This window comes from Engystomops pustulosus, chromosome 2, assembly GCF_040894005.1.
Source record: "Engystomops pustulosus chromosome 2, aEngPut4.maternal, whole genome shotgun sequence".
In the NCBI taxonomy this organism is placed as follows: domain Eukaryota; kingdom Metazoa; phylum Chordata; class Amphibia; order Anura; family Leptodactylidae; genus Engystomops; species Engystomops pustulosus.
Window position 1 is genome coordinate 178,560,536 of NC_092412.1, and position 17,510 is coordinate 178,578,045.

At 41.2% G+C, this 17,510-nt stretch overlaps 1 protein-coding gene across 2 annotated transcripts; it reads right to left on the reverse strand.

The window, feature by feature from the left end:
- Window positions 1–383: 383 nt before the first annotated feature.
- AVPR1B (arginine vasopressin receptor 1B) lies at window positions 384–3,665 on the reverse strand. Of its 2 annotated transcripts, XM_072133120.1 has the most exons (3): window positions 3,270–3,662; window positions 2,480–2,855; window positions 384–928 (listed from the first exon to the last, which is right to left on the reverse strand). In XM_072133120.1, exons 1-3 carry the CDS (start codon window positions 3,363–3,365, stop codon window positions 648–650), a joined length of 753 nt encoding a protein of 250 aa, XP_071989221.1. In that variant the 5' UTR covers window positions 3,366–3,662; the 3' UTR covers window positions 384–647. The 2 variants fall into 2 exon arrangements, with proteins under 2 accessions (XP_071989221.1, XP_071989220.1); XM_072133119.1 differs by having other exon boundaries at window positions 2,480–3,665.
- Window positions 3,666–17,510: the final 13,845 nt, after the last annotated feature.

Here is a 17,510-nt window from a genome sequence, read left to right on the forward strand (position 1 = left end):
TTCTTTTTTGTACACATTCGTTTAATTTTTGAAAATGTATTAAAACACAATAAAACCTATGGTATCACCGCGATCGCACCGAACCAAAGAATAAAGTAGGCATGTTATTTGGAGCGAAGAGGGAAAGTCGTAAAAACTGAGCCCACAAGAACGTGACCTTTTTTTTTTTCAATTTTTCTACATTTGGAATTTTTTTTCAGCTTCGCAGTACACGGCATGTTAAAATAAATAACATTACGGGAAAGTAAAATTTGTTACGCACAAAATAAGCCCTCACACAGGTCTGTACACGTAAAAATGAAAAAGTTATGGATTTTTGAAGTTGGAGAGCGAGAAATGAGCTGAAAAACCCTGCGTCCTTAAGGGGTTAACATATACTAAGAAATATTTATGGACAACAGCAATATATATTTAATATTCAGAATAAACTATGACGAAGTTGTCAAAACTCTGAAAAGAAAAAAGCCAGAATCACAGTATGCGCAACGTTCTGTTTTGATAAGGGTGATCACCTATGACAATTTGGTAAAAATCATTAAGAAATTGAAGTTACACTTTAAGGAATTTAATAAAGCACTTCTGAACCATCTCTGAAAATGCAGAAACCAGGTTGAAACAGGTCAAAAATGTCCTTCAAGGGGTAAGAATCAGAGCAGTGCTGTTTCCACGACTGTGTCTTCGTAGGCTGGGTATAGGTCTCTAATGCTTTGACATGTGCCCTGCATCCGCAAAGATTGGGTCTGGATCTGAGTCAAAAGGGTGTCCCGCCGACTGGAAGCGCTTCCAGTGCTATTCTGTCTACGAGCATGAAGAAAAGGGAATTTTTGGCATAATTGAGGGCTGCTATAGAACATATAGATCCAGGGATTACTACAGCTGCTCAGGCAGGGCAACAGCATTGTCATGGTAAATGCAAAATCTGAAGAGTCTAAAGGGGAGAAATGGAAATAAATATAAAATTACAATAAGACCAATATCAATTTATTTACGCTAGACTAATAAAAACACATGGAGGACAGAATTATAAATTCTAGTGCACATGCAATACAATATATTCACTTGTGATATTCCTCAATACATGTAAAATGTACAACTGTTATGACAAACGTTTTGGAGCCTATTTCTATACTTTTGTGGGGTGCAGGTGGATACATAGCGAGCCCCCTCCCTTTGAAGCCACTTAGACACCAAGGTCCATGTATGACTGTGGTATCTCAGAGGTTAAACAAAGGCATTGGTTAAAAGTTCTTACCAGTCTTAGGTTATGTATGTACATTACATGAGCATTACAAGAGTTTTGTAGACTAAAAATGATGATGACTGGTATTTGCAATAGGTTATCAATATCATGTTGGTAGAAGTCTGACAACAAATAGCCCTTTAGGCATAAAAGTGGTGCGTCTGTAACTGAGAGTTGTCTGTCGTCTAGTGATCTTAAGTCGGGCATTGCCTGTAACTAAGTAATAGAAGTTATAGAAATAATCTGCCATTTAATAAACAGCATTTTGTAAGACTCATCAACAGATTATGAGAGGTAGAACTGACTAAGGATGTGTCATTTGTAAGTTCCTTTTCAATTTACTTACATATATGTTCTAATATATATATATATATATATATATATATATACATATATATATATACTTATATAATGAATACTGATTTCTTAAAGATGAATTGGGATATACAATATCATATGAACTTCAAACCTACAAAAAACATTCTTGTAGCTACTGGAGTAAATTATCTCTAACACAATTGCTGCTTGGTAAGAAAATCATACACGTTAAAAAGCAAATCCTGCACATTGAACTTTTCATTTTCTTGGACATGCCCAGGGTAGGTCACAAATGAGAAACCTGACAAAGTAACTTCACTATATTTATATAGACTATACAGGCAGTCCCCGGGTTACATACAAGATAGGTTCTGTAGGTTTGTTCTTAAGTTGAGTTTGTATGTAAGTCGGAACCATATACTTTATTATTGTAACCCCAGTCAAAATTATTTTGGTCTCTTTGACAATTGGATTTTAAAAATGTTGGATTGTCAAAAGAACCAGGATTAACAATAAAGCTGCATTACAGACACCTGTGATAACTGTTATAGCTGTTTATTGTAGCCTGGGACTAAAGTACAGTAAATTACCAACTTCCAGAGGTCTGTTTGTAACTAGGGGTCATATGTAAGTCAGGTGTTCTTAAGTAGGGGACCGCCTGTATATGCTCCAAGAATAGGCACATTGACCAGTTTCTCTACTCCCTTGTTGGTAAACTAAGAAGGTGTCTTGTCATATAGGTATTTGTGCCCCATAAAAATCTTAACCATTCCATAAACCATATGGATTGATCTGGGGGGACAACAAATTTGCATAAGAGTCTACTTGGCAACATACATAAAGTGTTACTCCAAAATTTTGCTTGGTCAGGCTATATTACTTTTAACATATTTCAAGAAATGGATAAGGAAGTAATCTTACCAACATCTGGCGCATTTTCATCCCACACCGACCACATCTGAACACCAAAAAATGGTGCCCAGCTTACAATATATGAAAGGACAATAACGAAAGTCATTTTAACTGTTCTTATTTTGGCCCTTGAGATTGTCCGAATACTGCTGACTCTAGATGGCATAACTTGTCCATTGCATTCTCTTTGTCTTGCTCCATAAGTCTGCATTTTCCCTTTGAGGTTCTTGCATATTTCACAACAGATCAGGCTGTAACAGACAACAAGAATACCCACAGGCACAGCAAATATGGATATAGTGTTCCAGGTGATGTAAGCTTTAGCTCCCCACGGGTAACGGAAATCAGCCCAACAGTCTATTATTCCTGAATTCTGTTCAATTTCCTTGAGAGAGAAGATAAAGATTTGAGGGAGACTTAAAAGGCAACTAAAAATCCATGTGATGCCTATCATGATATAAGCATGTCTAGCTGGTTGCTGTAAAGTTTTAAGCGGGTGGCACACTGCTATATATCGATCTATAGTCATCATCATGAGCATGTACGTGGACACAAACATGCTCATTACTTGGGTATACTTGACCATCCTACAAAGAAAATCAGATCCTATGAACCTGAAAGTAATGTCCCAAATCATTTGTGGAAGGATCTGAAAAAAGGCCACTGCAAGGTCAGTATAGGCAAGATGCACAATAAAGAGATGCATTCGGGTCATCTTCTTTCCTCGTCTGTAGATGGCAAAGAGCAGACCTACATTGCCCAATGTTGTGATTGCTAAAACACTGCCTAGAACAGCTACCTCAGCCTTGGCAAGAGCTTCATCTCTAGAGTCTGAAGAGTTGGAAACAATGGTCACATCAACATCCGTGTCTGCGCGGATTTGACTTGTCTCCATGTTACTAGCCTTTCAAAAATTTACCAATATTCCTTTTTAAGAATATCAACTAGATTATGTCATGAATATATTTGTTGAATCTAAAAATAAACTCCTGAACTTTCCAAAGTGTCCATTTTATTATAGTGGTCCAGAGTTAGAAGATTTTTTTATGCTTTTTGAAGATCAACCTCCTTAGGATGTACTCAAAAGGGAAGAAAAATAATTTCCTCAGTGAAAATTAGGCAATGTGTTAGTTAGAGGTTGCGAAAGGATAAATTGCACAGGTAAGGGTCTTCCAGCCTATATTGATTTTCTCTGCCTTCTTTCTGACATCACTGTACTCAGGTTCTATGGAAACACCAATGGAAAATCACTGAATATCATTTACAATTTGTTCTAATGTGAAGGAAATCTGACCTGACTTGACTTGTCTCCAATGATTGATTCCCTGTATTCACATAATGATCTTATATAGTTAACCACTGCCTACTTCATTTTAGTATACACAATATAATTGCATACAATGAATATAATGCATCAGTATACATATTACTGCATTATTTTTAAGAGCCATTTGTTTAGAATTGCATTGACTCGAGGTTTATTGTTTGCAGAAACCTTTATTCACTTGTGCAGAGTAAATAAACATATAAAAAGAAAGTCAAAAGAACCTACCACAATTACCGCATTATAAAACATAATTTTTTTTTGTGTAATTGCTTAACCCCTTAACAACCAGGCCCTTTTTTGTTTTTGTGTGCCTGTTTTTTGCTCCACACCTTCAAAAATCAACATAACAAATAGTACTTTTTAGTGTCAGTATTTAATATCACACTTTGTACTCCAAATGACACCTTTATTTTATTCTTTGGGTTGGTACAATAACGTGGATACTATTTAATAGAATTAAAATAAAATAAAACCTTGTGTACAAAATTAATTATTTGCCATTTTCTAAGGTCAATACCTTTTCATACTTTGGTGTATGGTGCTGTCAGGTGTCATTTTTGCAGGACATGATGACTTTTTCATTGCAACCATTTTGGAAACTGTGCCACTTTTTGATCATTTTTTATTAAATTTTTTACATGTTGCTAAATTGCGAAAAAGTGCTATTTTTGGACATTTGGGTGCTATTTTCTGTTGCGAGGTTCTCCGTGGGTAATAATCGTTTTATATTTTGATAGATTGGGCATTTTGAGACGTGGGGATGCTTTTATTTGTATATCGGATCTAGTGAAGGGGGATGATTTGAACTTTAAGGTTTTTATGAATTGTTTTTATTTTTTACCATTTTTTTTACACCTTTTCAGCCCCCCTAGGGGCCCTATGGAGTCTGATCGCTCATGCAAATACTGCAATACTACTGTATTGCAGTATATGACAATTTTACTACTGATCGTTAAATAGCTGCCTCAGAATTTACAGGCCCTGGAATCTGTATGAGACACCATGCTGTCTTAGCAAACTATCCCTAGCCCCCAATGATATCCAATGCAGAAAACATTCACCCTGTATGGAGAGTGTTCAGCCCATGAGCCCTCTCCATAAACCAGTTCCTGACACACACTGTAATAGTACACAAAATACAAACAGATATAAAAGATCAGCATTGTAGTCCCTTATATAAAGTATGTTGCATTTAACTACTTAGAGAAACACCAACTCTGCCCAGACTGAATTCTGATCCCTATCACTACACTTCACTATAGGCTATAGGAGTTCGCAGAGTGCGTCATATTAACCAAAACTGGCGCACAGTCTTGATTAATCTGGTGAACCCTGCACTGCTCTGGAAGTGTGCACCATTTTTTTTGTTCATGCTGCAGAATTGTGACGCAGACAGAATTGTGGCGCACGTCAGTAATAAATGTGGCACGAACTCTGACTAAGCAGTAACACAACCATTTAGGTGCACATTTTTTCTGTCATGATAGACACAGTGCAGCCGTGAGACAAAACTTTATAAGCAGTTTGCACGTTCTTTTCAGTGCAAAGTTAGAAGAAAACTGGTGCAAATGCTCAAATAAATGTTGACCAGTGTGTTGTCAATTACCTTAGGCCAGCTGCAAACAAATGTCTTCAGCCCCTGCAATACTTGTATGTTGCCTTGTATATTGGTCTGATTCCACGGACTGCATGCATTGCACATGATGGCAGTCCTTGCATCATATACAAATATGTCAGTACTGTAAGAACTGTTAGAATTGTAAGAACTATAGTGACCTCTAGTGGCCAGAATGAACAGAATTTAGTCTGAGCAGAGCTAGATTGCATTTTAGCAGTTCTAGAAGAATTTTGTTAACGGACTACAGCCCTTGTAATTCTTGCAATTTTTCATAAGCTGGGGTGCAGTGATGGGAAGACTAGCTCTTTTTAGTGAGCTGGCTCTTGTGGCTCCTGAAAATCTACCGATTAAATATACAGAGAATCTCAATTCAGTCACTAAACACTTTCCACGCCTTTTTCTAAAATGATTTGGTCAAAAGGGAGTGGGGTTAACTGATTTTTGTTCACCTAAAAGAGAAGGATGGATCTTGAACAACCCATTACTACTGGGTATTGTGCAGAAGGACCAAAGGAAGAGGATATGTCTGTCATGGCTGCAGGAGTATCCACAGAAGAGAAAATGTGGCGCTACAGATGGGTGCGCTTGTAACCCAGAAATTTTTACCAACACACGGTTTGGTATAAAAGCTAATTAGTATTTATTACAAATGATTAAAATTGGATTTCAAACATTGGTTACGCGTTTCGGGGTGACCCTTCATCAGACCAATTACTATAAAACATGATAACAAAAATAAAAATTAAAATGAAATGAATAAATAAATCACTAAAATAAAGTCCGTATACATACAGTAGAATTGAGAATAAATGGCAGGTGACAAAATGCATAAATACCATTAGAAAAGATAATATAATGACTTAATTAGAATGGGATACAATGAATACCCAGATATTATGTAAAAGGTGCACTTATCTTAAGTGAGACCAGGTGAATTCCAATTAGGATTACATAGATGGTTATATTGTACAAATACAGGTAAATCCATAAATAAATAAATAAATAAGAAAATAACAATAGTAGATGTTATAACTGGTGATCGGTGGTGAAACCTATCTAAATATCTATAATTTCTCCTACAGCATCTACTCGTTTCACCACCGATCACCAGTTATAACATCTACTATTGTTATTTTCTTATTTATTTATTTATTTCTGGATTTACCTGTATTTGTACAATATAACCATCTATGTAATCCTAATTGGAATTCACCTGGTCTCACTTAAGATAAGTGCACCTTTTACATAATATCTGGGTATTCATTGTATCCCATTCTAATTAAGTCATTATATTATCTTTTCTAATGGTATTTATGCATTTTGTCACCTGCCATTTATTCTCAATTCTACTGTATGTATACGGACTTTATTTTAGTGATTTATTTATTCATTTCATTTTTATTTTTATTTTTGTTATCATGTTTTATAGTAATTGGTCTGATGAAGGGTCACCCCGAAACGCGTAACCAATGTTTGAAATCCAATTTTAATCATTTGTAATAAATACTAATTAGCTTTTATACCAAACCGTGTGTTGGTAAAAATTTCTGGGTTACAAGCGCACCCATCTGTAGCGCCACATTTTCTCTTCTGTGGATACTCCTTTACCTACGGTTCCATTGGATACCGGTTCTTGTGTGCGCATGGGAAGCTGCTGAGGTCACCCCACGAAGGACTCATCACCAAGGGCAACTAAGACCCTCACATTTATATCTGCGATTGGCCAAGTGGCCACCAGGTGAGCACCTCCTATTACTTACCTGAAAAACAAACCTCCCAAACGTTATCACAGGAGGCGCCGTCCTCTTTGGTTGTCTTTTTTGTTTTCTCTCTCTCATTTGTCATGGCTGCAGACACAGGGAGCAGGGCAGGGAAAAAGTAGGAACTTTCCTGATCTTCTTCCCAAGCTATATGTCATCAAAGAGTGGAACAAGCAAATGACATGTTTTTTTTTTTTTAGCAGCAGCAATGTTTGCTTCATCTTAAAATAGGGGCTGTACTGTGCTGGAGGGCAGACTACTCTACATCTTTAGTACATAAAGATGAAAATGTTATTTATTATGCAGTTTAATGGTATCATAATAAAAAAAGGTTAGAAAAAGACATCAGTCCATCAAGTCCGACCTATAAATTATTCTTTGTTGATCCAGAAGAAAGCAAAAACCCTACATGGCCAATGCCAAACAGGGAAAAGTTCTTTCCCAACCGTAATATAGCAGTCAGAGTAACTCCATGGATCAACAATTTAAGAATTATATTGATAGATAAACAATCAGATTAAAAAAATTTATGTTTTACCGCAGCAGTGACGTGAGAGCCACTGCTTGGCATCATATTAGGACTGAAAACCATCTGGAAAGCTTCCTCTCATAGCAACTCATCTTAAAGGAAACCTACCACTTTGGATAGGGCTTCTAAGCAGCACATGCCGTGCACCAGCTCAGGGTGAGCTGGTGCCGGCACTTATCTTCCTTTTGTTTTAAAAGTTTTTAAAGAGTTTTAACACTTCATTAACCTTTATATCTGAACTAGCTTCCCTGCACCAAGGTCCGCGCCCAGTGCACCATGCGCGCGACCGTGTGTGCGCCTGGATAGAAAGCGGTAGCGCACATGGTGCACCGAGCGCGGACCACGGTGCGGGGAAACTAGTTCAGATATAAAGCCCTGTCCGAAGTGGTAGGTTTCCTTTAATTTTTCAACATTCTCCTTTCTTTGGCTGCCTCAAACACTGCCAAATGTGATTCCAGATGAATTCCAATCGTTTGTATGTTCCCTATTGTATTTTGAATACAAAACTCCTTTGGGCTTTGGTGCGAACTTTGGATGAGGGCACCATATACCTAAACTCACACTGTCATCCCCCATTCTGTGCATTAGTTTGAGAAAACTCCCAGCACAATATGAATATACCTTATTTGTAGGGTCCAGCAGCCCCTCCCCCCTTATTAATATTCTTTCCAGCAGCTCTCATTAATAAAATGTCTACAACAGCCGCCCCCTTAATAATGAAATGTCCAATAGCAGCCCTTTTATTAATGAAATCTTCATTAGCCCCCTTAATAATGAAATGCCCAGCAGCAGCCCCCTTAATAATGAAATGTCCAGAAGCCCTGATATAGAGCCTTTTTGTTTCTGGCTCAATCAGGAGTAATATTCTCTATATTAGGACCTGTAGCAGATGTTTTACTTGCTATCATCACACCTATGAAAAGGACTATATGGTTACCTCTGTACTTGTACAGAGAAGCTGCATGTTAAGATGATATAGAAAGGTCTCCATGTAATTGGATATAGAAACCGAGCAAATTGTGCAATATGACTAAATTATTGGTATACTGTGCGTTGGCCAGGGTGATGGGCAGTTAATCCCTACTCCCTTTGTCCTATCTAAATCTCAATCAGTCACTTGTGCATCCGGCTTTCTTTACTTCTGAATCCCAAAGTGTCTACTTTCATTAAGGGGCTTAGAGAGACTGCTCCTGTGAGAAGAGAAAGATGGAGAAGGGATTTGTAATAGAATAGTATTAACATGACAGTGGGAGTACAAAAAAAAAGGGCCAGATCATATATCCAATTCTCTTTTTATTAAATTATATTTAGATTTTTAATTCTATTTAATTATAATACTAAATCTGATCACCTCCATGTAACAGAAGGTTTGTTTTCATCATATTTGGTGCATCACCTTTAGCCCCTACCAATAAACCCTTCCCCTAACTTATTGTTTGTCTCTGGCAACACACATTTAAATTGTTATCACCCACCACCATGAGGTCATCGGAGGGCAGCAGTCGGTTGCTATGACAGCTGGGACTCTATTATAGACTCCCTGGCCTGTCATTCAGCATGATCTCTTGCTAAATTGCCAAATACAGCACTAATGCAGTCTATGGTAGAAGCGATCAGACCCGCAAGGGATAAGGTAGCCTTGGGGGTCTAAAAATTCATCAAAATTTTGCAATCAAAAATAATAAAAAGTAAAAAAAAAAAAAAAAAATTTAATTTTAAAGCTTTTGGAGAATGCGTCGGCAAAATGTGTTGACACGTCAGCCTGTGCTGGGTCAAAGGAGCAGAGGACTGTGGCCACAGATAATTCGACACAGACAGACATGTGATGTCACCATGCGTTGCTTGCACTGGAGGAAAGCACTCTTACTACTGGATACTGGTGGCAAGCACTGTAACTACAGACTACTTGGGGCAGGCTCTGTAATTACTGGCTTCTGGGGGCAGATACTGTGATTACTAGCTACGGGGAGAAGGTGCTGTGACTACTAGGGGCATCACTTTGACTACTGACTATTGGGGAAGGCACTATGAATACTGGCTACTGTGGAGCAGGAACTTTGATTATCGGTTATTCTGCGCCAGGCACTGTGTCTTTTGGCTGCCAGGGGCTGCTAGTGTGACTATTTGCTACTGTGGGGCACTGGGGCTAGTGCTGTGACAACTGGCTACTGTGGATAGCTGTTACTGTGGATAGCTGGGGGCACTGTGAATGTTCGGTAATGTTTGCTGTGAATGTTGAGTATATTAGCTACTGTGATGGGCACTGTGACTATATTGGCAACTGTGAAGGGAATGTTATTATGTTATTATTTTGATTACTGTGGGGACATGATGGTGATTTCTCAGGGGACAACAGAGCAGCATTAAGTTGGTGATAAGATAGGGGAGATGATGATGGAGTAAGAAACCTAAACTTTTTTTGTTACTAAATCTGCAGAGAGGAGACATGGCAGGAAGAAGCTAAAATGGCAGCCAGGTTGAAGAAGAACATATAAGACTGTATTCAAATATAAAAAAGAGGCAAAAGCAAAAAGAGGGAAAACGTCTCACCGTGGGAGGTTGTATTGTTTCCAGGTGCCAAACGGTCAGGTGCACGGAATCCCCTGGAAGACGCTGGTCCGGATTTCCAGTGTACTGTATACTTGTAGCAAGGAGAGAAGAAGGGCAGGTAGCGGGGATCCAGCATCCAAAAGTACAAGCACGTGTTAGGTTAAAACTTCATCCAAATTTTCATCTTCATCATTAAAAAATGTATACATATTGGTGAAAAACATGGAAACAAAAAATGTAACAAAAAAAGCACGAGACAAAAAGAAAAAAAGGAGGGGTAACGCGTGCTTGTACTTTTGGATGCTGGATCCCCGCTACCTGCCCTTCTTCTCTCCTTGCTACAAATATAAGACTGTATGCTCTTGCAAGCATGGCCCTCAATCCTATTGTTCCATATGACTATGTTTGTGCTCTGTAATGTCTTCATTCATTTGTATATGTGCCCTATAATTTGTAAAGCGCTACATAATTTGATGGAGCTTAATAAATTAAAATTTATTATTATAAAGGGACTCCTCTGACGTCATCGCATTAACAGTTAGTTCTGGCATTACATTTGAGCTCACTATTCTGCACTTGATACTCGACATTTGTTACACTGAGCTTGGTTCTATTTTTAAGTACTTAGCTGGGTTCCAGTGGTGTTTTTATACACTAAGCTGGGTTTTGATGCTGCATTTATTTACTGACCTGGGTTCTGGTGGTGTGTTTTTTTTTTTTTTTACTAATCTCAGTTCTGGTACTGTTTTTATGTATTGAATGTCACGTGTGCTCCCAAGATCCATGTCGCCGATCACGGGTACATCCTTGCTCTCCTACGTGGCGCGGTGTCTCCCCTTCCGTACTCAGCTCTCCAGGCTCCTGGCTCTGCCCGCGTCCCGGCGTGTAGGTTTCACGCCTCCTTCCTTTCAGGCCACACGCGCACGCTGCTAGGGCGCCCGTCAACTCCTCGGGATTTAAAGGGCCAGCATCCTTCAAATTGGTGCTGGCTAATTCGGCCTCGCCTTATAATCCGGCACCTCCCTTCACTCCCGCCGGATCTTCAGCATTCTTCCGTTTTTTTGTATATGATTATGTGATTTTGAGGTTATAAGTGTCGGAGTGGGATGACTCCTCTTTTTCTGTGTACCACCATCTGTGACTGCACATATTTTAATGTGATTTTCTGTTTTTTATGAATAATTGATAAAGTATTGCTGCATTGTATATTCTAGTGTGATTTTCTGCTTTGGCTTCGCCCCCTGTTTTCGGTGGGGTCACAATAGGCTATATGGGTTTTTAATTTGGGCCATTGTTGTTGCTGTTTGTAAACTAGAGGTAGGCAATATTGAATGCAGGTGAGGCAAGTGTAGCCCATAACCTCTATAGGTAGGTTTGGTCTTGGGTATACCATAGAGAAGAGTCTCCGCAGCTTCCTAGAGCTGTTCCAGCTATTCAAGAGTCGCTCCACCCTCCGCAGCTTCCCAAAGCTGTCCAAGCTTTCCTAGAGCCGCTACTGCCTCCGCAGCTTCCTAGTGCTGCTCCGGCTTTCCAAGAGCCACTTCAGCCTCCGGCCATACTGCTTGCAAAACAGTCTATGCAAGTTAGTAGAGTACGTCTTTGGGCCAAAGGACACTCCAGGCGCCTCGACGATATTCCCTGCTTGTTCCCTGCCAGGTACAAGCACCTCATCAGGGTTTGTCCTGTTTCTGCTTTCCTTCTCAGGTGTCCCATCTTCAAGATGAATTGGAGGAGGCGAAAGAAGAGGCTGAAGAAGAAGAGAAGAGGGGCCCTAAAGGGGGGTACTGTCATGGGTGCTCCCACAATCCATGTCGTGGATCGTGGGTACACCCGTGCTCTCCTATGTGGCGAGGTGTCCCCCCCGCCCGTACTCACCTCTCCAGGCTCCCGGCTCTGAGAAAATCGTCTTATACTCAAGTATATACTGTCAGACAGAGGCATTCTTTTTGCCTCCGTCTGCACAGTATACATTGCATACTGTGGAAAACACATTACAAAGACACATTGTCACGGGTGCTCCCACAATCCATGTCGCGGACCCGTGATCCGCTGTATGGTGCGTTCCCGTCCCTCAGCCTGGACTTACCTTTCCTGGCTCCTGATGCTGCCTCGGTCCCGTCCAGGCCGCATGCCGGTTTCTCACACTAGGCCACGCGTCCTCCTGATTGGAGTTCACTAATCCGGCCTCGCCCTTATAATGCCCGCCGGATCTTCAGCATTCTACAAGGAACTCCCAAGGTTTCCAAACTTCGCTTCCCACAGCGGTTCCTGCTGAAGAAGAAAGCCTGTCAGTGTTTCCTCTGTGTTCCCTGTGTTCTCCCAGCGTTCCCAGACAATCCTGGTGGCTCCCGTGTTCCAGCGTTCCCAGACGCCTCCAAGCCACCAGCTTTCCTCCAAGGACTTGTCCGTTTCTGTCCCCCTTGTTCCTGTGCCAGCTCCTGCCTTTTTGCCTGCCGTGAGTTCCTGCTCATCCTTCTAAGCCGCATTCCTGCTGTCATCCCATCCCATCCCAGGGACTGTATATAGTTATTATAGGGGGACTATGTAGTTATAGGGGGTGTATATAGTTATTAAAGGGGGACTATATATAGTTATTATAGGGGGACTATGTAGTTATAGGGGGAGTTATCGCTGGGGGAGCAGTATACTGTGGTTGCTATGGGAGCTGTATATAGTGATTGCTGGGGATCTGTATACAGTGATTGCTGGGGGTGCTGTATACAGTGATTGCTGGGCGTGCTGTATATAGTGATTGCTGGGGAGCTGTATATAGTGATTGCTGGGGAGCTGTATACAGTGATTGCTGGGGGAGCTGTATATAGCGATTGCTGGGGGAGCCGTATACAGTGATTGCTGAGGGTGCTGTATATAGTGATTGCTGGGAAGCTGTATATAGTGATTGCTGGGGATCTGTATACAGTGATTGCTGGTGGAGCTGTATATGGCGATTGCTGGTGGAGCTGTATATAGCGATTGCTGGGGGAGCTGTACATAGCGATTGCTGGTGGAGTTGTAAATAGCGATTGCTGGGGGAGCTGTATATAGCGATTGCTAGGGGAGCTGTATATAGCGATTGCTGGGGAAGCTGTATATAGCGATTGCTGGGGGAGCTGTATAAAGCGATTGCTGGGGGAGCTGTATATAGCGATTGCTGGGGGAGCTATATACAGTGATTGCTGGGGGAGCTATATATAGTAATTGCTGGGGGAGCTGTATACAGTGGTTGCTATGGAGCTGTATATAGTGATTGCTGGGGAGCTGTATACAGTGGTTGCTGGGGGAGTTGTAAAGAGCGATTGCTGGGGGAGCTGTATATAGGGATTGCTGGGGGAGCTGTATATAGCGATTGCTGGGGGAGCTGTATAAAGTGATTGATGGGGGAGCTGTATATATAGTGATTGCTGGGAGAGCTGTATATAGTGATTGCTGGGGGAGCTGTATATAGCGATTGCTGGGGGAGCTGTATATAGCGATTGCTGGGGGAGCTGTATAAAGTGATTGCTGAGGGAGCTGTATATAGCGATTGCTGGGGGAGCTGTATATAGTGATTGCTGGGGGAACTGTATATAGTGATTGCTGGGGGAGCTGTATATAGCGATTGCTGGGGCAGCTGTATACAGTGATTGCTGGGGGAGCTGTATACAGTGGTATCTATGGGAGCTGTATACAGTGGTATCTATGGGAGCTGTATACAGTGGTTGCTATGGGAGCTGTATACAGTGATTGCTGGGGGAGCTGTATATAGCGATTGCTGTTCCCTGTCTGGACTACATATAATGGGGGGCCCCCACCATATTTTGTGCCCAGGGGTCCCCACCAACCTTAATCTGGCCTTGTGCACATCTGGGCTGCACATCACTTTTAGGCTGCCTCTTTCTCCTTCTATGGGGCAGGTTTGCTTACCCGGTCCATTCACGATCCAGCGTTCTCTGCAGATGATTCAGGTCTTCCGGCGATTCACTAAGACAGTTCCACGAGGTGTCGCTGCTGCGCTGAAGTTCGTCTGAATGCACTGAACTTCGCCAAGCCAGGCCGGGTGCAGGTAAGCGCGTGTCCAGCGACACTTCTTTTTTAAAATGCAGCGTTTTTTCCAAATCCGTCGGGTTTTCATACGGCCACGCCCCCCGATTACCGTCGCGTGCATGTAGGCGCTGATGCGCCACAACCCGATCGCGTGCGCCAAAATCCCGGAACAATTCAGGAAAAAACGGCGCAAAATGGAAAGATTTGGGTAACACGCCGTAAAAACGTGATTCGGGCCCTAATGACCCCCTATGTCTGTGTTGGTCTGGTTCATTCCGCTCTTCCTCCTGTAGTCTCCTCCTGCTGCCAATCCTTATCCATCAAGTAGAGAACATCATGGAAACTTCTCCCAATTGTGACTTATCTCTGCAGAATTTGCCACCTTGGTGACTGTGGCCTCTGGAAAACATCTACACACTCTGCCCCTAAAAAACTCAGTCAATAAATTGTCCCCTGGATAACAGCTAACTGCCTCCTGCATATACAGATAATACACTGTGACCCATCAATACACTATAATATATACTACCATATAATTTCCCCCTCATTAATTGGGTAGCCCCAGCACACTTCCCCAGTATATAGCTAGCCTATGCCATCAGTATATAGCCAGCCAATATATATCCAGCCAGCCCCATGGTATATAGCCAGCCAACGCTAAAAACAGCGTTTTAAAGTGGGCCACAGTTATGGCGTCTATATACGTGCTATCTGCATGTTATCTGCAATATGGCATTCATGCTCCACTGCCACAGATGACAGGTGGAGAGGGACCAGTGGCCAGTCTAGGCAGATATTATCATGACTTGTGACAGCCACAGACCCCCTGATCCAGTGCATGGATCAGATGCAGGACTGTAGTCTGTGTGCGGATCAGAGGGTGGCCCGCTGCTGTCACAATTATAAATCACAGCATCTGCCCCATATGCTACGCAGCAAGTTAACAGCCCAGCACACTGGGATGATGCTGTGATTCACAACAGTGACAGCGATAGGCCCCCCTCTCACTGCGGGCCCAGTAGCAGCTGCACCACCTGAAACCGTGATTGTTGCACTTTTTATGTTTGTCATGAGATTATTCAAGACAATTCTATACTATACATGTCCATCTGTTGCCACCAAGTGGTTGTGTTGTAAGCTGCAGCCTTTCAAGACTTGTTAGAAGACTTTATTGAACAAATTTAACACTTGCATGACCAACAGTTAAGGGTTCCTGAATTCAGCTCTGTTATGCTCTTTTTAAATGATGATATCTTTACATTTCATAACAATTTTTACTTATATGTCATTCATGACATATGAGACTTAAAGGGGTATTCTCGCCTGGACATTCACATTCAGTTTGATTAATCTGCCATATATAAACATTTCTTCAATTGGATGTTATTAAAAAAAAATGTTCCTGTGTGAAGATAATTTTCCATAAATGTAGTCATGTTGTCCCTTAGAAACGAGATAGCTTCCTCGGATACGGCCACCTCTGCTGGAGGGATTGCACAAAGGAACAAAAGGTGTTTGTAAATGAAATGTCCGAGAGTTACTGCATGTCTTACAGCCGTCCTGTGGTAATAATCGCTGAATCCAGGAGGTCAGGCAGGGCTCAATACAGCATGTCTGGCCACTGCTGCCTAAATGTGACGTGGTCGTAACCGAGGAAGCTATCTAGTTTCTAAGGGCCAACATGACTACATTTATGAGAAATTTATCTTCACACAGGAACATTTTTTTTAATATCATCCAATTAAAGAAATGTTCATATATGGAAGGTTAATGAAACTGAACGTGAATGCCCAGACGAGAATACCCCTTTAATCTTTAAAACTATATCAAGTTAAAGTGATTTTTCTTTATGGATTTAGCAGAGAAATTACTAAAAATCTGAAAAATGACACCTTTTTTTCATTTTTCCCATTAAAGTTTTTTAAACTAAAATTTTATAAAAATATGTTAAAAATATCTATAGTTTCAATCCGTTGCCCCTTACCAGCTGAAGCTACAGATGCAGACTGGGGATGTACCTCTTCAAACTGTAAGTTCAGTCTCCATTTAGGTCCTTCCCCATTCTGCCTTTAAATTAAAGGCTAGAGGGGGCTACCTGCAACCGATTATAGCTTCTGAATCAACTCTTTAATATCACATCAGAATTGTATTTCTAGGAGCCAAAGAACTGGAGATATCCACTGTTACAGTCTGGAATGGAGAGCAGTATGTAAAAATCACATTTTTATTGCAACTTTAAAAGTGGATAACTCCGGCTCTGTGACATCTAGATACACGATGGTGTGATATTATTAATCTTAAAAATGAGTTTATTATTAATCTTAAAAATTTCCACGGTGAAGAAGTAATAGCCCTTTAAAGTGGACCACTGTCATGTTGTCTATCCATGTGCTATCTGCATGGGGTATAGCAGTAAGGCCTCTGTGAAGTGGTTAAAGGAAAAGGCAAACCTTTTTTCTTTTTCCTCTTCCCCAATGTGTTTCGAAAAAGCCCTTTTAACAACATAAGGAGGATAGCCTTGTTCAGCCAACCTGGTCAACTCATCAGCCTGAATATTCACTATTCAGTCGCATAAGGTGTAAGAAACAGCTAAATGTTGGCCCTTCTTTTGTGTGGGATGGGTGGAAACTAGAGATGAGCGAGCACTAAAATGCTCGGGTACTCGTTATTCGAGACAAACTTTTCCCGATGCTCGAGTGCTTGTCTCGAATAACGAGCCCCATTGAAGTCAATGGGAGACTCGAGCATTTTTCAAGGGGACCAAGGCTCTGCACAGGGAAGCTTGGCCAAACACCTGGAAACCTCAGAAAAGGATGGAAACACCACGGAAATGGACAGGAAACAGCAGGGGCAGCATGCATGGATGCCTCTGAGGCTGCTTAAACGCACCATTATGCCAAAATTATGGGCAACAGCATGGCCATGACAGAGTGACAGAATGAAGCTAGATAGCATCTAAAACATCCAATAATTGACCCTGACACTATAGGGGACGGCATGCAGAGGCAGCGGCAGCAGCGGCAGGCTAGAGAGTGTCTTGGCAACATACCCCAAATGGACTCAGGCTTAAAACCAATGGGTGGCAGAGAGGAACCAAAGGAGGTGAGCAAGAAGCGCTCAAATAATATCGGTAAATGATAAAAGTTTGCCAGTATATTTTGTGGATTACACAGCAGTGTGGCGACAAAGTTAACAAGTTTGATGTGGAAGCCATGAAAACAACACAAAATTCT

Excerpts from the sequence above, each read along its gene's own strand:
- AVPR1B (XM_072133119.1), bottom strand. The coding sequence starts at position 3,365 with ATGGAGACAAGTCAAATCCGCGCAGACACGGATGTTGATGTGACCATT. Across the intron at positions 929-2,479 it reads TGAAAATGCGCCAGATGTTG|ACTCTTCAGATTTTGCATTT; the intron begins GTAAGATTACTT and ends TCTCCCCTTTAG.